The 23523-nt window shown below is 33.3% G+C and overlaps 2 protein-coding genes across 4 annotated transcripts; both read left to right on the forward strand.

Moving 5' to 3' along the window:
• The first annotated feature begins 1721 nt into the window (after positions 1 to 1721).
• Positions 1722 to 3919, forward strand: LOC127257751 (uncharacterized). 3 transcript variants are annotated; one of them, XR_007840078.1, is made up of 2 exons: positions 1722 to 2047; positions 2163 to 3919. XR_007840078.1 is itself a non-coding variant. In XM_051284214.1 (2 exons), the coding sequence occupies exons 1-2, from the start codon at positions 2490 to 2492 to the stop codon at positions 3665 to 3667; spliced, it is 405 nt and encodes a 134-aa protein (XP_051140171.1). In that variant the 5' UTR covers positions 1731 to 2489; the 3' UTR covers positions 3668 to 3919. The 3 variants fall into 3 exon arrangements, 1 of the variants encoding a protein (XP_051140171.1); XR_007840077.1 differs by having other exon boundaries at positions 3385 to 3919; XM_051284214.1 differs by having other exon boundaries at positions 1731 to 2611; positions 3385 to 3919.
• A 4239-nt stretch (positions 3920 to 8158) lies between these two features.
• Positions 8159 to 11657, forward strand: LOC127257732 (uncharacterized). Its single transcript, XM_051284193.1, has 4 exons — positions 8159 to 8314; positions 8404 to 8944; positions 9209 to 11283; positions 11362 to 11657. Exons 2-3 carry the CDS (start codon positions 8407 to 8409, stop codon positions 9331 to 9333), a joined length of 663 nt encoding a protein of 220 aa, XP_051140150.1. The 5' UTR covers positions 8159 to 8314; positions 8404 to 8406; the 3' UTR covers positions 9334 to 11283; positions 11362 to 11657.
• Positions 11658 to 23523: the final 11866 nt, after the last annotated feature.

The following is a 23523-nucleotide window of genomic DNA, read 5'->3' on the forward strand; positions in this document are numbered from 1 at the left end:
CATTGGAGGGGAGGAAAATATAATGCCCTAATTTCGTCTAATTTCTCTAAGTGTTGGAAGAGATGTATAATACCCTGGCTCTGGCGTGTTCTCTTGGGTCAAAGCACAATTGCATTTTTACCCTTATTTTTTTGTACTGTAAATATTTAGTTTAAATTAAAAAAAAATTAAATACTAGTTGTTACAAAAAAAATCATAACTAATGTTATTTTGAACAAAGTTCACGAACTCTGTATTTGTTATGTAATTTTCTGCGTAATTACTGAACCTAAAACATTGACCAGGAGGATGATTTTTTGCCATGGATATTGTCATAACTAAAATCACTATTTGTTACGACGTTATTGTTACGAACCCTCGAGCCGTGGTGAAAGATCATTTTTTTGGTAGTGTGCCTCAATTGCCGATGATTTTTGTTAAAGTATTTGATGTTTAGGGTATAGATTTTATGGGGGCCTTTTTCTAATTCATATGGTTGCTTCTATTGTTTTCGCCGTTGATTATTTTTCGAAATGGGTGGAAGCGAGTGCCACCCAAACTAATGATTCTAAGGTAGTTGCATAATTTATTAAGTCCAATATCTTCTCTCATTTTTGAATGCTGAAAGCAATTGTGAGTGACAGAGGACTCACTTCTGCAACAAAACCATGGTTGCATTATTTAGAAAGTATCGCATACTTTATAAGGTATCAACCTCGTACCATCCTCAGAAGAATGGACAAGAAAAAATTTTCAATAATGAAATCAAGTCTATCTTGAAAAAAATAGTTCAACCGAACATAAAATATTGGAGTTTGAAACACAATGATACTTCGTGGGCATACCCAACAACGTACAAGACACCAATAAGGATGTCACCATTTCGATTGTTGTATGGAAAGCCTTGCCACTTACCTATGGAAATTCAATTCAAGGCATTTTGGGCAGTGAAAAAGTGCAATATGCATCTTCAAGAAGTCGGATTCCATCGGAAGATGCAAATTCAAGAGGTAGAGGAAATTCGACAGGAAGTGTACGAGAACTCGATGCTCTATAATGAGAAGATCAAAACCTTTCATGATCATCATATTTCTAGAAAAAAAATTTATAATTGGGCAAAACGTCTTGTTATATCATTCTTGTCTCAAGCTTTTCCGTAAAAAACTGCGCTCTAGGTGGACAGGGCCATTTATCGTTACTAAAATCTTTTCTTCTGGTGCAGTGGATATTCAGAGTTTAAAGATGAAGAAAAAGTTTGTGGTCAATGGATATTGTATTAAGCCATTTATAGTCATGATTAATTGACCCTAAACCCTAAACACCTCCCATAATGTTTTTTTTTCACCTAACCATCCCAAACCCTACCCAATTCCAAAATAACACATAGTATTTAGTCATAATCATGACTAAATGCCATGTTGCATACTGATTTTGATTATTTTGTTTAATTTTGTGAAGGTTTTTTAGGAAATATTACTAGCTCTTGATATAGCGTGATGGAGATAAGGTCTTCTGATCAATCTTTATGATTTTCTTCCTCCAAAAAAATTCAGATCAAGAGGTAACTTTCAGTCATGGTCATGACTATTGACACCTCCCATACTGTTTTTTTTTTTTTTCACCCCACCATCCCAAACCCTACCCAATTCTAGAATAATACATAGTATTTAATCATACTCATGACTAAATACCATGTTGCATACTGATTTTCCTCCCCTCTTTAATCCAAATTAAATTTCAATTTCCAATTTAACCCTACCTAGACCCACCTTCCTCCCCCTTTCTCACTCTTTCTACTCTCTCTCATTTTCTCTTCGCACTAGACCGGTTCACCTCTGCCTAGGTCTGCGGCCTCTGCGCATTCAAACGACAACCGCCGCTCCTCCAACCGTCGCCATCTTCCTTCTTCTTCTTTTTCTTCTCTTTCTCCTCCAGTCATCCGCCAGCCTGCATCAACCGCCAAAAATTTTGCCGCCGCCTCTAGCCACCGCTCCTGCACGATATGGGTAGGGTTGAATGGCTGCGAAAGTCGCCACACCTCCTTCACAATCTTCACCTCTCCGGTTCGGTAGTATTTCTTCATTCCTACATTCCCAATACTTTCAATTTTGGTATTATATATTGATAATTGGGTTATTACTATTCTGAAATTTTCCATTACAATTTTCATTGTTGAACTTCAGTCATTCGAATCTAGGAATTTGGTGTGAACTTGGCGTCAATTTTTCCTTCCGTGATGGCGATATTGAGGTGTTAGACGTAGTATGCGCAATCTTGGTTCAATTTTTGGGATGGAATGTTATACTCGTGTTCTTGATGCTCTGAAATTGATATTTTCTGTGTGATACATCTGGATACTTTCCGATTTTGGGTGTTTAGATATTTCCTCGGTTTGGTTATAGTCTATTGTGCGGTTAGCTATTTTGTTTGCAAAATTCATGGGTAAAGTTCGAGTTCCTACTACAAGCTGCATCAAGGCTACTCAATCAAAAAGGTATTAGCAAAAAGAAATGCAGGCAACCTTTCATTCCACGTCCTGTTGTGCCACGTATTCCAATGGGTGGCACCTCTTCGACGGGCCATCGTGCACAACGCACAACCACTCAACTCACCTCCATTTCAGTTATATAAGGTAATTTGGATTTCACTGACCCCCCAGGACTGCCATCGTAATGACCAATGCTTAGAACCATGTCAGAAGATTATTATTGGTAAATTCTTTCACAAACCGACCTTAGATGAACTTCAGGTCACGACCAGGGGTAAACGCGTATCTTTCCAATATTGGTTGGACCTTTTTTGCTACTTTACATTTACCAGCAATCACTGAGTTAGTCTATAAGTTCTTTTCTACATTCCAATTCACTTTGCCTGATGCATTTTATCTTTTTACCCATAATGTCATCCAGTTTCGCTTAATGGGGACGAGTTTTCATCAGTCTATAACTGAATTTGGTATAGCATTAGGAGTTGTTTCTGAACTAGATTCTCAAAGTGCCGAGTACTCCCGTAGTTTGTGTGATTATGCTGAACCATTTTCTAGTAGTTGTATGACTTTTGGCATGAAATTAGTTGCCACGCCTCCCATTTTCATCCACGAGATGCTCGTTCCTCATCTATCAAACTTCCTACCTTACAGCTCATGCATAAATTTTATTGCCTATAACTTACTTGGTAGACAGGATAGTGCAGGTGTGATTTTTAAGGTTGAATTATATATGTTATGGGCCATGAGTCGAGGGATCCGTATCAATCTTTGCTTTTGGCTAGACGACATATTTTCTCGTGTGTTTCATACTAAAAGCGGCAACCTCATTCACGGATCTTACATGACACACCTCACCCTTAACCTTGTTCTTATTCAGATGTTTATATTGACTATCTTAGTTCTTTTTCTCTTCACAGGTCCTACACGATGACGCCCTTGGACTTTCCTTGTCTCAAGGCAATGAAACTGGTTACAAACCATAACGGGAATCGGTTCTTAGTTGGCACACTAGTCCACGAATCTCAAGCTTCTCTAGACCTCCCTTTTTTTGATCCCAATCCACCTGCATTCTCTCATCACTACTTCCAAGTGCAATTTGATCAATTGCAAGATGCGCTCGAGCACCAACAAACAGAAATTGCGGCCTTTCTGGCTAAGTATGCCGCCTTTCGCACTGAAGTGACTACAACCCTTTCTTAGATGAAGCTATTGCTACATTCCCTCATTTTTCGCACCGCTTGACTTCGGTACTTCAAACCGGAGAAGCATTGTAATCCATTTCTCTTTATTTTTTTATTGCATTAGGGACAATGCATGAACTAGGTGTGGGGAGGGGGGATTACATTTTTTTGATAGTTTCTTATTATCTCTTTGATGCTTCCTTAACTCTATCTTACATTTGCTGTCTTGCTTTATGATCCTTCTTATGTGACGTTTTTGTATTTGGAATGACCTATGTTGTCCTTAGCATCATTTTATTAAACTAGGTTGACCACCAAATAACCCTTGCATGAGCTTTTGAGCCTATTTTTACATAGTCATACAATTTAGAATATGCTCAGCTTTTTTTCGATATGTGAAGCATGTTATACTTAAAATTCTAAAATTTGTTCTCTAATGCATGCTGAGTTTGTTTTTTGTGGGATTTCGATGCGAATAAAAGGATAAGGGAATTAGGTGAACCGTTTGGCCTTAAGTTTTAACCTACTACCAAAAAAAAATTAACCATTAGTGAACCGTGATTGAGCTTATTGACTTATTTTGTTCTTTAATCACGATAAATCCTTAGCCAGTTAACCCTTTTATTTCTTAAACCAAACATTATTTTGAAACCTATGGTAGTTAGGGAATTATTTCTATGTTTGACTATATTAATTAATTTTGTTGCACTTGGGAATAACTAGAGAGAAATTTGAGAAGTGTACGAAGTTGCAGTCTTGTTTTGTATATATATTATTTTATTTATTATTTGCCACCTTCCTAAAAAAAACGGCCTAAAAAATAGAAAAAATTCAAAAGAAAAACAGCCTCAAAAGAAAATAATAATATATATAAGGGGGTGGATTATGAGGTTTTGGTTTTTATTTTGCATTGATAGTCCATTGAAGTTGAATTGTCGGTTGTCGTTCTGAGTTTTGAGTATAGTAGTTATTTTTGAAGGTATGTTTGTTTGCTTAATTAATTCATACAGTGATTCGTAGTGAATTCCCTCGATTCCATTAGCTTTTTCATACATTTTTCCTACCCCAACCATGGCTCCGTTACAACATTGAATAAAGACCCTTTGATTATAGGTGTTGGAATTTTCATTCTTAGTGAGCAAGGTGTGGTTTTTGAGCAAGCCTATGGGATTATTCTTGTTTCAATGTGCATTGAGAGTTGATAACGGAAACACTTGCGAGTGAGCATATACACATTCATATATATCATTTGGTGAGGGTGCTTAACTTTGGTGAACTTCGAATTCGGTGGTGCTCTGTTTGAAATATGATGGATATGACGTTTGCGAGAATGTTATATACTTGAGTTTTTTTGCTTGATAGTATGCTTGAGGGAAAGTATGATTTAGGTGAGGGGAGAATTGATAGCTTGAAATCACATATGTTTTATGTTCATATCATATCCGTTATTTGGTTTGTTTTGATTGGATTCTACCTAATTTTTGTGAGTATTGTTCACTTTCAACATGCAGGAGAGAAAATGCAAAATTGGTGAATTTTGGGGAAAACAAATCACCTTGGACAATCAAGTTAGTCATAACTATAACTGACCCCACCCTTCTGACATGAGAATTTAATTGAAGGCCTAAAAGCTCAACTACTACAAAAATATGGCAAAATTAAAAGAAAAAAGAGGGAGTTACACGTAGACAAAGGTAGGACGGCCAAAAGCAATGCAGACATGTGCAGGAGCATGAGACTGAGAGATTTATAGATCGCGCATGAGCAAATCGATAGAGAAGATTTCCCTTCAAACTATGACTTTATCTTTCTTCATTGTTATTTTCTATTTGATTATGGAGTAGATACCGTTCTAGTTTGAGGGATGATAATGTTTTGGTTCTTGTGTTTTGGAGATTCTTGACTTTCTTTATAAAAGTTCTTTTTTATTATTAATATTGATCTAATTCTGATAATAGTGTTTGTGATTGTTAGATTGATTGGGTATTTTGGTACGATATTTAAATTGGTTTGATAATCTAAAGTCAATTTAGGTAGGATATCCGTAATTGTAGTCGCACTTGAATAGGTGTCAACCAGGTCGGATAGTTCCTTTCCGGGGGTTAGGCAATCAAATATAATTGCTGCTCTTAGGTAGTAATTATTTTGAATTGGGTTTTACTAGATTATAATGCGATTAAAAAATATTTTCAATGGGCCTACCTAGGTTTATTAGCTTAATTCGGGGTAGTTTACGGGCGTACCTTAACTACTTACACTGTAAGAAAAAACTGGTTGTCAGAGCTTGTTGATAAATATAACCAATTTATTGATAATTTAATAGTAAGAATTAACTTTATTGAATTGATGATAAAAATAAAAGTGTCATAACTGCATCACCTCTTGAGTCAGCCATCCCCTTGATAGTCAGTTCTCTGTTAATTTAATTGTGTTTTTATTTTGTCTTTATTAGATAATAAGAGAAAATTCTCCATTTTCATTCATTGCATTAGAATATAAAAGAGTGAATCACACAATCCCTGTGGAGATGATAGTCTCCTCTATATTACATTAATTTATTATCACAGAGTAGGTGAATTATTTGATGGACCACGCGACTGGCCAGGCACATATATTTTACTTTGCAATAGCTCGGCAGAACACAACTCGGGCTATTTAGTGTCTTCAACAGCTATTTCAGAGGAATTATCATCATTATTTATAAAAATTGATTGATTCACTAGCCTCAATCGATTAGCTTAAGCAGTCTGCCGTCCCTTAATCATACTCGGTGCGAACAACACAAACCACCAATTGTTGAAAATCACTAAACTCCGGAAAGGCCAACTTTTTGTGAGTTGCGGGTGCATGTTTCCACTTCTATATGCGTTGCTTGAGTATCCGAGTCTTAAACATTGCAGCTAGACTCTTCATTTCTTGAAAGCACTCAATGTACTCGGCTGCCAATTTATCAAATTTTGCATTACATTCATTACATAAAGCATAACTTCAAATGGAGGGGTTTAAAATCGATCAAGAAATGCCTTCTTCATATCTTTTCATGATTGTATAGAGTTCAGTGGTAGTTCTGAATACCAACTAAATACCACACCTGTCAACGATAAGGGTTGGTGCTATACGAGACTGTATTTATTGCTTGCCCCCGAGTCCATTATGTGGTGGTTTTTATGAGACAAAAAAATTGCTAAACCATTCAAAAATTCTGCTGAAGCATTTTTACTTGTTCAAAGTGTAATGTTGTCGTTCCGAAGATGCTGGTGATTGAAAAAAGAAAAGGGTTTAATGGCATTGGATTTGACATTCAAATGATGCAATGGAATGGACATCACTTAAGGCTGCCACAGATTCACATTTTGCGCTTGATATTGTCTTGACTTCTTATACCAATGGATATTTCATTATGGATGATCATCCGAAAGATGACAGCCAACTGACACAGATGTAATACATGAGTCTTGAAGGTCGGCTTGCATCTCGATGATATCTTCGACAGTCGCCATCTGCTAGGAAGAAGGCTGCTCTCTCTATATAAACTGACGCCTTCTTAATGTAGATTGTTTAGAAGGGACAGCTCTTGTAGGGCATCCAGCAGCTTGTCGCCGTTCTTTTCTCCATTCACCAATTTTGATCACTTTCTCCGACAATAATTGCATATGTTGTTGAGTCCCATTAGGTCTAATGTGTCAATTGTATTGGTCTCAAAATTAATTTTTATTGTTCGGGAGGAATGGTAGATGCTTAGGCAACTAGATAAAAGTCTCCGGTAGTATACAACTATTTTTTTAAAAAAAATAATATAAATCAATTGAAGGAATAATGCATGCTAAAAAATTGTAGTGGGTAAAATATGTCAATTACAAGAAACCTAAATTCTAATTGTTAGCATAGTTTTTATATATTGTCATTTGGAGCCCACATATATATGCACATTGAAACTCTCTTTTTTGGTAAATATACAATTTTTATTTTTCGCAAATATTCAAATATGGTACTAGAGCCTATTTTTCTTCTAGGATAGACATAGCTACTAATCCTCATTGCTTTCGCCGCCAATGCCGGCGCATGGCAGCCGCACGCACCTCCAATGCAAATCGACGTCGTATCCCTCCACAACCTCCGCCTTCCTGCCCCGTCCGGCGGTTTCCGGCCGCCGTCTCCTACTTCGGTCCCCGATATCCTGGTATGGTCGGGTTTTCCATCTAACTTGAATTTATTTTGCGACTATTACTAAGTTGTCTTGCCCAGTCTGATTTTCTACACGATTCTTTTGCGTGCGCTATACTATTCTTGATTTTCTCGCTTCATAGTATGGCTCTTAATATGGATCGCATAGACGCATCCGGGATTACTGTTATTCTTTTTGATGATAATTATGATTTGTAGGCTGAATCCATGAAGAGTTTCTTGATTGGTAAAAGATTATGGCGCAATGTTACTGGCGACTTTTCTGCACTGATTGCTCCTGTTGTCACTTCTACGGAGCCCCTCAACAATAAGGATCTCACGGACTATCGGAATTCCTTGGATTAGTGGGATAGTAAGAACAACATTATTCTTACTTGGATTCGGAATACCTCTTCCAAGCCCATTCAGATTCAACTTTGCCGCATGGACACTGCCAAGAAAGCTTGGGATTATTTGCAGCATCGATATCAGGCCACTGGAGGTATGCATTATTATCAGCTTATAGGGTCATTGAATGCATTGATACATGACTCGCTCCAAGATATGAATGAGTTCCTCTTTACTATACAGTCTATGTGGGATTGCATTGATGAGGCAGACATACAGATTAAGCACTTTTGGTTGATTCAGCTCTTGATGAAGTTTGGTGCAGAATATGAGTCTATGCGTGCTTCCTTGCTTCATCGTCATCCCTTGCCTTCCTTCGAGACAACGATAAAGGAGATTTTGTTTGAGGACACCTGCCTCAAGATGCTCAAGGCTCTTACCATTGATTCGGCCTTAGCAGTTCCCTCTTCTACTCCTCATCGCAGAGATAATTGCAAGGATGCCCGACCACCTCAGTCTGATAAATGTCGCAGTTGCCCGAATGCTGATCATCTTTATATCTATTGCCCTAAAGTTGAGTGTCACTTCTATCATCAGAAAGGCCACATCCGTTCGCATTGTCCTACGAATCCCAAGACTGGTCAGTCCTCTTCCAGTTTTTCCTCTGTCATTGCTGCTGCCACTAGCGTATCACAGTCACCTCAACGGCCTCCCACTCTTGAGGACCTACGTCACATGCCCACTCCGGTTTTATCAATTCATCCTTCATTAGCCTCGACATCAGGTAATAACACATGGCATATTGATTTTGTCTGTTGTAACCGCATGACACCTGACCCTCACCTTTTACATTCCTCCCAACCCGACACCTCATCCCCTCATATACTTTCCTGATGGCACCTCAATGTGCATTACCCATACTAGCCATATATTGTCCCCCCTACCTCGATGATGTTTATGTCATTCCAAATTAGCCCTAAACCTTGCGTCTGTCGGTCAGTTGGTTGAGCAGAATTTTACTGTAATTTTTTCTTCTTTTGGTGTGCAGGTTCAAGACACGCAGACGGGTTAGATACTTGGGACGGGTCGCAAGATAGGCCGCCTATTCTGACATTTGGGGGCCCTCTCTTGTTGCTACTCTTACTGGGTTTTGCTACTTGTGTTTTTTATTGATGATTACTCTCGCTTTACTTGGATTTACTTTATGCGTAAGCGGTCTGAACTTGCCTCCATTTACTCTGCATTCGCTAAAATGGTGCAAACTCAGTTCTCGTTTCCTATTAAGACTCTTCACACTGACAATGCCCTCGAATATAATAATTCTGCCTCTTTTAGTTTTCTGTCCACCCAAGGTACTCTTGTCCAACGTTCCTGTCCCTATACATCTCAACAAAATGGTAGGGCAGAGTGCAAGCATCGTCATATTTTAGACACAGTTCGAGCTATGTTGTTATCTGTCAGTTGTCCATATCGGTTTTAGGGTGAGGCTGTTTTTATTGCTGTTTATAATATTAACTTCTTACCCTCATTTGTCCTTTAGGATACCACACCTTTTGAGAGGCTCTTCCGCCAGGTACCTAATTACTCTCATCTTCATCATTTTGGTTAAGTCAGCTTTGTTCATTTTCCTCCTCATGAATGTAACAAATTAGAACCACGCACCCGCCTGTGTTGTTTTCTTGGGTATAGGATAGAACATAAAGGTTATCGATGTTGGGATCCTGTGTTGAATCGTCTGTGTATCTCTCGGGATGTTACCTTTTGGGAGCACAAGTTCTTTTCCTTTGAGTCTAAATTTTCCATTCCCTTTGAGTCAGAGTCCCCGTTCTTTGTTATGGATTCATCTCCTCCTTCTGTAAGTCCCGAACCCCCATCCATTCCTGCTGGTCTGTCTGATGTTGATCCTTCCTCACCAGCTGACCCTCCTGAGCATGTGCCCGATCCTCCGGAAATTTCAGTTCCTACCGCCACTGATTGGGGATCCACCCATGTAAGTCGTCCTCCCTCTCATCTACTTGATTATCATTGTTTTTCTGTCATTTTATCTCACCATGAGCCCAGGACCTTTCTGGAGGCGAACTGTGATCCCTTGTGGCGCGACGCTATGTCTGAGGAATTGCAGGCTCTTAAGAAGACCGGCACGTGGGATATCGTTGATCTCGCTCTTGGTAAGAAACCTATTAGCTGCAAGTGGGTGTAGCGCTCAAGGCTTGTAGCCAGGAGTTTTTTGTAGGAGTATGGTATTGATTATGAGGAGAAATTTGCTCTAGTTTCTCGTTTGGCATCTGTCCATTGTCTTCTTGCTGTTGCCGTTGTTCGACGTAGGCAATTATTACAGTTGGATGTGAAGAATGCGTTTCTTCATGAAGATTTGCCTGAGGAAGTCTACAAGACCCCTCCACCTGGCTCAGATTTTTCAAGGAAGGTATGTCAACTGTGCCGTATCCTTTATAGACTAAAGCAGGCGCCCCGAGCTTGTTCGCCAAGTTTAGTGCTACGTTCCTTCAGTATGGTTTTTCTGCATCTCCCTATGACTCTGCTCTCTTTATTTGTTGTTCTCTTGCCGGGATCATCATTCTCTTGTTGTATGTGGATGACATGGTTATTACCGTCGATGAAACTTCTGGTATATCTGATCTATAGACCTACCTTCATCAACACTTTGACATGAAGAGTCTTGGTCAGCTCCGCTATTTTCTCGGACTTGAGATTTCTGACGCTCCAGATGGCATATATATATATCAGGAAAAATATGCATCTAATCTCATATCTCATTCAGGTCTGACTGATAGCCAGATTGCATCCACCCCTCTCGAGGGGAACTGCCGACTTGCTCCTTTCGACGGCACTCCACTAGAGGATCCGTCCCGCTATCGGCAGTTAGTAGGATCCCTGATATACTTGACGGTCACTCGCCCTGACATAGCTCATGCGGTTCATGCTGTTGCTCAGTTCATGACTAATCCCCGGACAGTTCACTATGTTGTTGTATTGCGCATCCTTCATTATATCAAGGGAACGCTCCTACATGATCTTCATTTTTCTGCTGACTCTCCATTGGTTTTGTAGGTTTCTCTGATGCTGATTGGGCAAGTGATCCGACTAATCATCACTCTATCACAGGTTATTGTTTTTTCCTTGGGAGTTCCCTTATTTATTGGGGCAGTAAGAAACAAACTCTCGTTTTTCGCTCCAGTGCAGAGTCTGAGTATCGTGCTCTTGTGGATTCGACTTTAGAGCTCCTTTGGCTTCGTCGGCTTCTTTCTAATCTCAGGGTTCCTCAGCCTTCTTCCACTTCCCTCCATTGTGACAGCACGAGCGCAATTCAGATCTCTCATAATGATGTCTTTCACGAGCGCACCAAGCATAATGAGATTGATTGTCACTTTGTTCGTCAGCATGTTCTTGCAGGCACTGTTTATCTATCTTCTGTCTCTTCCGAGGATCAGACTACGGATATCTTCACCAAGTCCCTCTTCCCAGGCTGGTTCTCCACATTGTTGAGCAAACTCAAGTTGGTTTTTACTTTACCATCTTGAGTTAGAGGGGGATGTTAGCATATTTTTTATATATTGTCATTTTAGGTCCACACACATATATATATGTCCATATATATGCACATTGAAACTTTTTTTTTTTTTGATAAATATATCATTTCTATTTTCCGTAAATATTCAAACACTAATTTTATTTTGCAAAATGTAAATAAAACAAAAATCATATTAAAGCAAAAAGGAAAGAAAAATAAATCAACAAAATTTTTTGTTTGATCGGATATGTGTATTCAATTTGATCAATCCTTCCTTCAAACTCCATCGTAATAATCAATCATCATCATAGTTTAATCACTTTATAATTGCTCAACTTTCTTCTACCAAATAAAAGCATTCCACCAAACTTAAAAATATGGGCTTTATCTTCTTTTGGCCCTTTGAATCACAAACAATCCAACATACTCATTTTATATAGGTTTTAATAAAAATACATTTTTTAAGAAAAATATCACATCAAAATATTATTTAAATAAAAATTTAAATAACACGTTATTTCAAAGCAGACAAATCCGATAATTGAAGGCAATTGTCCGCCAAAATAATTTTTGTACACCAACAATACCATAGGATTTTAATTTTTTGAACAAAAATATAATTAGTCCCATTCAAAATCACTTTTTTTAATTTTTGATCTCACTCAAAAAATATTATCAAACTTAGCCCCATACAAAATATAACTTATCAGTTTTAATCCTATCGTTCAAATTTCAACGGATTTTACCGACGTGGTTGTAATGGACACTGATGGTGGCTTCTGAGTCAGATCGAACACGCGTGTGTTACAGAAAATACAACCGTGTTCGATCGTACAACACATCCACAAGTCAATATGGGCGTGTTCCAATAAAACACGCCCTGTTCAACCTCAAAACACACCAGTTTTGGGATCGTGTTCTAAACATGGGCATATTTTGTGCGCACACGCCCGTGTTCGACCTCATACGGCCACAAGACCTGACAACACACCCATTTTCAGTGGTGTGTTCGAACACGGGCATTTTACAAGTGAGCACGCCCGTGTTCAAAGATGCAAATTCATCTAAACACTCTGATTTTAAGTAAAAACAATTTAATTAAATTATAATTATATGATCATTATATATTTTCAATTACAAAAAAAAAAAACATTAAATATGAATAATAAACACATTGTAGTTAAATAAAAAGTTAGTTTACATCGATTAGATATAAAAACAAATAATTGAAAACTATATAAAATATGTAGTCGATGTAAACCGACTTTTTAATTAAATACAATATATGTTTGTTATTTGTATTTGATATGTTGTTGTAATTTAAAATATATAATGAACATATAATTAAAACCTAATTATAAACCATTAAGTTGTTTTTACTCAAAACCAGAGTGTTTTAGATGGGTCTGCATCTTCAAGGACGGTGTGTTCACATGTAAAACACCCATGTTCGAAACACACCCACTGAAAACGGATGTGTTTTCAAGTTATGAGGTTATATGAGGTGGAACATGAGCGTATGTGCACAACACACGCCCGTGTTTAGAACACGACCCTGCAAACAGATGTGTGTTGAAGTCGAACACGGTTTGTTTATTGGAACACGCCCATGTTGACTTATGGGTATGTTGTAGGATCGAACACAACCGTATTTTCTATAACACGGTCATGTTCGATTTGATTCAGACGCCATTGTCATCGTCCATTACAGTCACAACAACAAAGTTCATTGAGATTTGAATGGTGGGATCAAAAATGATAATTTATATTTTGTATGAGATTAAGTTTGATAGTAATAGTTTTTTAGTAGGATCAAAAATGAAAAACGTGAATTTGAATTGAACGAATTATGATTTTTTCTATAATTTTTTTATAATAGCCAATTGAAGACAATCTATCTCATTTCAGTTATTTTCTCATAAAATTAATTTTTTCAGCTTACTTTCCCTTAATTTGTCATATACGGCCGGGATTTTGTATCAAATTATACCAAAATCCTTTTAAATCAGTTGGACGATAATTTAAAACTCAAAATTAATTTTTCTTGCTAACAACCAGGAAATATTATTTATTAGTGTTGGGACTGGGTCAGCTTAACACTAGTATGATATTGTCCACTTTGGGTTGAGCTCGCACGGATTTGTTTTTGGATATTCTCCAAAATACCTCGTACTAGTGGAGTTCACTTGAGACTTATAAGGTGTGTAATTTTTCTTCACAACTTCCAATATGGGACTTGGATTTGCACCCTTACATCTACAATTATTATAATTTTACAATTTTATCTATCCTTGTTGTGTTTACCAATAAAGTGCAATCAACACCTGATCCACAAATTAAACACATAACCCCGAGGTCTAAAACCATTCTTGACACATATCTAATGCAATATTCTAAAACAAAATAAAATAATTATATCTTTCAATAAATAAGTATAAATATCTATAACTGGATATATATTAGTAGAACATACTATGCATATATATATATATATACACACACACAACTCAGTATAGAATTCTAGAAAATCAATCACATTAAATCACCATTGTCTATTCCATGAAATGAATGTAATAAATAGAATTACCGTTTAATTTGTCCAGCACTCAAAGTATGTATAAATAAGTTGTCAACAATGAATAATAACAAGCGTTTGTCTACTTTTCGGCCTATTATTTTCGGCCAAAAATTTATTCAGAGCGCATGTATTATAAAAAAATAAAAAGTGAAAAAAAAAATATTTTGAAATGAAAAAAAGAGAGTAAATAGTTGAATCTTTCGAACACTATATAGAATGCAATATAAAAATTACAAAATATTTTGACAAAACAATACTATTACTTAATTCAAAATAATATATCACATTATTTAGCTAATCCAATTTCTTTATCAATATAATAAAATAAATATCGTGGACATGATACAAAATCTTTGACTTACAAGACCAACGCTCTGACCAATTGAGCTAATAAGCCATTTTATTTATTTTATTATCATATACAATTACATTATTTATTTACGGCTAAATCAACCAAAAAATGTCATTTGAAGCCATTTGTTCAATGATTTCTAATGAGTTCTATTTTGTACAACTTATTAATTAATTTAAGATAGTTCGTTAACGAATATCATTATTGGTGCAAGTGTTATTATTATTATTACTGTAAGCTAATAATTTTGACATAAAATTTTCAAGAAAATTTAGTATTACAAAATAATGTAATATGAAACAATTTACTAACCTTTTGTTACTTATGAAACTTTGTGAAGAGATGGTTGTTTTGTTTGGAATTATAATATATATGGTTTGGATCTAAATGAACGGTTAGAAGTTTAATGGGGTTTTAAATAATGATTAAGCAATTATTGTGATACATGTATATATAATTGTTGATGTAATTTTTCAACAAAAATAAAGTAAAATTCAAAGATATAGAAAATAAAAGACTGAAATTTAAAGTGGTGATCCCCAAATCTGACTTTGCTTTGTTGAAGTTGATTGAAGATGTCTTGCCAAATGATGATCCAAATCCTTAAATATTCTTTGAAGAAAACGTTCAGAACCGTCGCACTGTTTCACCAACCGTTCCCACTAGTTACAGAACTCAGAACTGCCTCTAACCGCCTCGCCAACCGCATAACCCAACGACCGACCAACCGACCAATCTAGATACATAATTGGTCGCCAGATCGAAAGACTCACTGGTCGCCCCATCAAACGACCACTATTTGGTCTCTTCAATCGTCTGACCTATCAACAGACCTTTCTTCGCCCGACTTCCTTTTTCGACCGACCCCCATAGCAGCCAACCTTTGTATCAACCGACCCATTTATCCGACTGCGGATAATCCGACCTGCTTGCCCGACCGCGGACCATCTGACTTGCTTATCTGATTGAGAACCAACCGACTGAGAACCCACCGACTGACTCTGGATACCTTATTATTATTATTATTATTATTATTATTATTATTATTATTATTATTATTATTATTATTATTTTTTGTGCGTAACAACATGCCTCCTCCTCAAGACTCCTAAGCATCATTTCTTATGATGTTTTAGGAGTTAGTAGGTTAGCATCCGAGGCTACGTCAGCCTCAGATCCGACCTCCATCCTTTGAGGCTACGTTGGACCCGACCTCCATTTATCGCGGACTGGTGCTGGCCTGGACGTTGGTCGATCTTGCACTACCATTGTATTCAGACTCCCGTCCGACTTATTCCTCCTTTCGGCCACTGTTGTTCTGTCATTCTTTTGCTCGCCTGAAAAGTTATGGTCGGCGACCTGACCCGTGTCCGTCCATTCGGCGGGGTCCTCCTGACCTGTATCCGTCCATTCGGCGGGGTCCTCCTGACCTGTATCCGTCCAGGTTACGTAGTCCTCCCGATTTTTGTCCGTCCAGTCGACGTGGTCTTCCCGATCTGTATTCGTCCAGTCGGCGTGGTCCTCCCGACCTTTGTCCATCCAGTCGGTGTGGTTGTCCCGACTACGGTCCGTCCATTCGGTGTGGTCCTCCCGACCATGGTCCGTCCAGTCGGTGTGGTCTTCCCGACCATGGTCCGTCCAGTCGGTGTGGTCTTTCCGACCATGGTCCGTCCAGGCGTCGTGATCCTGCCGACCTGTCTCCGTCCATTCAGTCGTCCCTGGTCGGGCCTGTCCTCCTGTTTGGTCCTGTCTCCAGTCTGTCTGACTGGGTATATGCTCAGGAATGGCGTTGTCCGTTTGGGGGCATGACATTTCTGGCGGTGCAGGAACCGAATTCAACATGAATTTTGATTGCTCCATCAAGTTTTGCATTGCGTCATGTATTGCCTGCAGATTTGCTATCTGCTGGTCATACATTTGCCGAAAACCTGCTGTCAATTCGGCCCGTAGTTGGGAAGCTTCTTCTGCCGTGATAAAGCCAACGGCTGTACTGTGGAATTGAAAATTTGCCATATGGATCAGCAATTTTCTCCCACTGTGGTCGCCAATTTGTTGATGTAATTTTTCAACAAAAATAAAGTAAAATTCAAAGATATAGAAAATAAAAGACTGAAATTTAAAGTGGTGATCCCCAAATCTGACTTTGCTTTGTTGAAGTTGATTGAAGATGTCTTGCCAAATGATGATCCAAATCCTTAAATATTCTTTGAAGAAAACGTTCAGAACCGTCGCACTGTTTCACCAACCGTTCCCACCAGTTACAGAACTCAGAACTGCCTCTAACCGCCTCGCCAACCGCATAACCCAACGACCGACCAACCGACCAATCTAGATACATAATTGGTCGCCAGATCAAAAGACTCACTGGTCGCCCCATCAAACGACCACTATTTGGTCTCTTCAATCGTCTGACCTATCAACAGACCTTTCTTCGCCCGACTTCCTTTTTCGACCGACCCCCATAGCAGCCAACCTTTGTATCAACCGACCCATTTATCCGACTGCGGATAATCCGACCTGCTTGCCCGACCGCGGACCATCTGACTTGCTTATCTGATTGAGAACCAACCGACTGAGAACCCACCGACTGACTCTGGATACCTTATTATTATTATTATTATTATTATTATTATTATTTTTTGTGCGTAACAATAATAATGCAATGTTCAATTATATACAAATGAGTAAATGATATTTAAATATATATTTTATAATATTAAATAATACTTGAAAGATATGCAAATGAGTAAATGATATTTAAATATATATTTTATAATATTAAATAATACTTGAAAGCTAAAATGTAGGTGTTGTTGTTTTATTTATGCTATTTATAAAACTTTTTTTTCAAAAACCTCAAATAATATACATATTTTTTATTTTTATATTATATTAAAAATTACTTTTTTATTAAAAATATTATATTAATTATATCATATAAAACAACCATTTGAATTAATAATTTTATAATTCAAATCCCCAACTAAATAAATTTATCTTATTATTAATTTTAACAAAGTCAAAATATTACTCCTTCCGTCTCATATACAGTGTCTGCTAGATTGTAGACACGATATTTTAGGATGAGTGTAATTAGTAGATAATTAAAAATTTATTAGGGAAAATAATTATTTATAATATAAATAATTATAAATTAAGATTAAGATAACTAATTAGTTTAATTAAAATTAATAAAAAAATAAAAAGTTTAAAATAAGATTAAAGTGTGTAATCATTTTTCAAAAAAGAAAAGTGACATGAAATGTGGGACGGACAGAAACGGCAACAAGGACATACTATGGTATGTGGGACGGAGGGAGTAATATTTAATTATATTAATATCTATTCAACCATTATTTATAAAATATGTCACTATTATTATTACATACTTCTTCAGTCCACTTACAATGTTTACATATTTCTATTTTGGGACGTCCAATTACAAAGTTAACATTTCATTAAATATCCTACTTTTTTCCACAAATACCCTTACTTTACATCACATCATTACTTTTACACAAAAAGTAAGGGCAAAAATGTCATTACACTACTTTTAACTACTCACTATAATTAAAATACTATTATTTTTTAAACACCGCGCCAACAGTAAAAATAAACTATGTAAGTAAACGGAAGAAGTATTATTATTCACATTATCTCTTCATTTTTTTTAAATTTTCATAAAATATCATCACCTATTTTTATACTTTTATCATTTTTTTTAATATTTTTCTTAATTTATGTGCCAACTCCGGTCAAAGTTGCTAAAATTAGCTGACAAATGGAGTATTAGTATCCGTTCAAGTATATTTTATAAATATTTTATTATTTTACTAGTGGGAGCTGTGCAATCTGCACAACCCAAAGCATAAATTAATTATTTTATTATTTTTTTTTACAAAATATTGTATTAATATATATTTTTAAAAAATATTTATACAATTATAGAATTGTTAATATTAAATGTTATTATTTAAAATAACAAGTATATAAATTTTAAATATAAAAATGGTATAAATAAATTAATATATTAAAAAAATATTATTGAAATATAAATTTAATTGTTTGAACAATTCATAAAGTCGGTAGCGTTCCTTTTTCTCTTAATACTTTTCAAATCAATATTTATGTTTCAATTATATTCTTCTACGTGCAACTCATTTCTTGTTTTAATCGAATAATTTTGCTAAAAATTCATGTCATATTTATGTATAAAATTTCGATTGGATAAACAAATCAATTGATTTGTTTTTTATTCTAAACCCAAAATTTGTTAGCATGTTACTCCTATTTTGTTATTACTCCCTCCGTCCCAAATACCATGTCCACGTTGCCGTTTCTGTCCGTCCCACATATCATGTCACTTTCTTTTTTTAAAAATGATTACACACTTTAATCTCATTTTAAATTTTTAAATTTTATTTTTTTAATTTTAATTAAACTAATTAGTTATCTTAATCTTAATTTATAATTATTTATATTATAAGATAATTATTTTCACTAATACATTCTTAATTATCTACTAGTTACACCCCTCCTAAAATACCGTATCTACAGTGTAGCATACACGGTATCTGGGACGGAGGGAGTACTATTTTAATTTTAATTCAATTATATACATTTTTGGCTCTTTATATAATACTTTCTTTGTTCCACTTTTTTATACGATTTACTGTAAATATATGAATTTAGGTGTAAAATATAATTAGTAATAAATTAAGAAGTATACTAATAAAAATAATTATGGTATAATAAAAATAATTATAAATTAAAATTAAAATAATTAAATAGTATCATTAAAATTTAAAAAATTATAAAATATGATTAAAGTGTATAATTATATTTACTATAAAAAAAGACAAATAAAATGAGACATGCGAAAATAGAAATACTTGACTAAAAAAGTAAGACAGATGAAATATTATTTACTAAAATTTGTAGGATCCAATGCTGATTGAATTACAGATTTTATCCAATCAACATATGTAATAAAATATTATATAATATATTTTTACATATCACAATATATATTGTATTATAATAAAATATATGTTGTGTTATAATAAAATATTATAAATATATTATATTGTGTATAATATATGTTTATATTGATATGACCCAATTAATCCGATGTCATTTTTTAATAATATGATTTTTTAAAAAAAAATTATGTTAAATTTTCTATTATTATTTACTAAATTTATATATATATAATCTATTTGTAATAAAAAAAAATCTATTAATATTGTTATTATTTTTATTTCAACACACAATAATTATTTTTTATTATTTTTAACTTATTCATTAATTTTTACAATATTGGAATGGAAGTTTTTATTATATATCCACGTAACTTATTATATATATATATATGTTTCACTTTCATTTAAAATAATATTATTTATTTGGCACTCAAATAAAATTTGAAAATTTCAAATCAATTTTAATTAAATTTTGTATAATTAAAATTTGTAAAAGTTGTTTAATAAAATGTTGTTATAATTAAAAATTGTAAGAATCACATATATATTTCGATATATATTTATACCATTTAAATTTTATTCCGTCATAAAATATTAGTCTTACTTTTCTATTTTCGTTTGTCTTAAAACAATAGTCTTATTTCTATAAATAAACATATTATAATAAAACCTTCGTTACATTTTCGTTATTATTACATAAATTTCATTGTCTTTTATATAACTACACTCACAATTACAAAAAGGTTTTTATTCGTAACTTTTACCAACTACCAATATAATATCGATATTTCTTAAATTGTGTAACCCCGATACAACTATTTTTCTAGGATAGAGGGAGTATTATGTGTACCAATTATACAAAATTCGAGTAATATTTACATTAATTGATAATAAAATAATATTCAATGCATATAAGTGTTTGAAAATAATTTTTCAATTAACTTTTAAACTTTTTGAAAAATTTTAGTTATTTGACTTGTCTAAGAATTAATTTAAATGTTTGATAAATTAATATTTCGAAAAAAGTAAATTTTTGAACCTAAAGAACTTATTTTTTATAATTTTTTTATTTTTATTTTTTTTCTTTAATAATTAAACATTCATTTAATTTAACGCATATTAATTATATTATAGTATTTATTAATTATTTTTTCCTATGACTTAAAATTTAGCTCTATAAGTTTACACTAATTAATATTATTATTTTTAATATTATTTATAAAATTTCTAAGTGTGTTAAAATAAAATTATTATTTTTTATTTATATATATTTTTATATTAAAGATGATTATATTAAAATAATTTATTTAAATTATAATTTTAATAAAAAAATAATAACTATTACCCTAATAACAAAATAAATATACGAACAAATTGTTCTTTTATATTTTACACTATTTTTAATGAAAAAATTAATCATATTTTTTAAATAAAAATACATTTATTTTCTCTAAAAATATTTTAAAAATAGTAAAAATAAATATTTTGATTAAAAAAAATTATAATTTTTAATAACTAATAATAACAATTTTATACACCAAAAGAATGCAACTAATCATTTTAAAAATAAAATATAAAATAGTCTTAATTGTCATTTTAAGTATAAATAACTAATATCGAATAACTATTTTACCAAATATTTTAGCTCAAGTAGTTAATATATATCAAAATTAAAATACAAAACCAAAATATTATGTTCCGTAACGGATGACCGGGTGGTGTAAGGGTTGGACTTGTGACCATGATTCTACATTTATGTCTCATTTCAAAACTTTCTATCTCTTCTTAATAAACAAATATTTTTATTTATATTTAAAACTTTTCATTTGTTATAAAATTAATTTTAAATTAATTATAAAATTTTATTATCTATAATTTGATCTTTTATTGAGATAAAATTTTAAAAATTTTAAAATACCAACGTTACTATTTATATAAAAAAATATTCTAACTTATTATTTCTATCTTTCCATTTTTTTTTTAATAATTTGTTTTTTTCTATTAAAATTATGTTAAGTATTTTTTATTATTATTATTTCTTAAAGTTATATATTATCTATTTATGTTGAATATAATGATTAAGGATGTATTTTTTTTTTTACTTTTTTATTATACATATATTTTTAAAAAATAATATATTAGACACATTCATTATTATTATTATTTTACATAATTCTTTATAATTTATATAAAAAAAGTATTTTCTTCAAATTATTTTACAAAATAAATACACCCTAATTTTTGTTAGAATGAAAGAGAATTGGTATAATATATATAATAAATAATTATATTTAAATTAAATATAAATAAAAAAAATTATATAATAATAAATTAGATTTATAAAATTAAATAGGTAAAATTTCTTATAACTCTCTTATGGTTTTGAAATTCAGTGTAAAATTTCTCTCTACTTTGAAAATTGCATGCCATCCTCTTACATTTTCAAAAACGTTGCATGAAATCCCGCCACCATGTAATATTTCTTGTGTGATAAAAAGATGATTTTCTATCTATATATTTTGCATGACAGAGATAATATTTTTGAAAGTATAAGAGGGCACTATGCAATTATTTAAAATAAAGTGGAGATTTACGCTGAATTTTGAAACATACATGAGTTAAATGCAATATTTTTTAAAGTATAAAGGGGCGCCATGCAATTTTTAAAGTAAAAAGAGAAATTTATGCTAAATTTCGAAATCATAACGAGTTATCAACAATTTTGTCAATTAAATATAGGTAAAATTGCTTATAACTCACCTGTGGTTTCAAAATTCAGCGTAAAATCTCCCTGTACTTTACAAATTGCATGGTACCTCCTTGTACTTTAAAAAATGTTGCATGAAACTCCATCACCATGAAACTTTCCTCGTGTGATAAGAAGATGATTTCCTATCTATATGTTTTGCATGGCAGGGGGGTTTTATGCAATATTTTTGAAAGTATAAGGGAGCGTCATGCAATTTTTTAAAGTAAAATGAGAATTTATGCTGAGTTTTGAAACCACAAAGTAGTTTTATGCAACATTTTCTAAATTATAAGGGGGCGTCATACAATTTTTAAAGTAGAGAGGAAATTTACGTTGAGTTTCGAAACCACAAGAGAGTTATGGACAATTTTGTCTTAAATATAAAAGTAGGCACCTTCCTTCCCATTCTTTTATTATTATTATTATTATTATTATTATTATTATTATTATTATTACTTTAATTGGTGGGGCCCACATAAAAAATTGGATTAAAAAAAAAAAGAAAAACAAAGAAAATCAAGCTGGAGACATGGCTGATCCAATTCTAGTGTAAATATATACAGTAGAAGTAGATTCTATCAAATAAATAAATTCAAATTATATTTTATTACTTTAAAATTTTATAAAAGCGAATGTATAAATATAATTAAAATAAAAACAAATAAACAACCAAACAAATTAAATCGACTAATTTTTTTAGCTAATAACCTATTCGTAGTACTAGCGTTATATTCTGAGAATTTTATATCGATTCGAGCTGAATTGAAAATGGTAGTGTACTGCACCTGCCTGTTTATTCATATATTTAAGTATTTTTTTTTAATAATCAGGCAATATAAATATTTTGAGGTATAAGAGTTTTATAACTAGAATATCGTATTCTACTCAATATAAAAGTTTGAAACCCAACGAGCTAATTATAGAAATTAACTTTTGAATAAACGGGTAGCTCCTATGAATAAGCATATAGCTCACTTGATTTGAGTAAATAATGGGACAAGTATAGGTTGAAGGAGATTTGGATGAGATTGCAAAAGTTAGGGAGTGTCGATAAGAGGTAAGCAGCATTAGGAAATTAAATCTAATTTTAAGAAATTAGGTATGCATGTTGCATGTGATTATGATTAATATGCTAATGTGATATTATGTGAATCATTTTGTCAGTGAATGTAT

This window comes from Andrographis paniculata, unplaced genomic scaffold (genome assembly GCF_009805555.1).
Source record: "Andrographis paniculata isolate CXL003 unplaced genomic scaffold, ASM980555v1 Contig58END, whole genome shotgun sequence".
In the NCBI taxonomy this organism is placed as follows: domain Eukaryota; kingdom Viridiplantae; phylum Streptophyta; class Magnoliopsida; order Lamiales; family Acanthaceae; genus Andrographis; species Andrographis paniculata.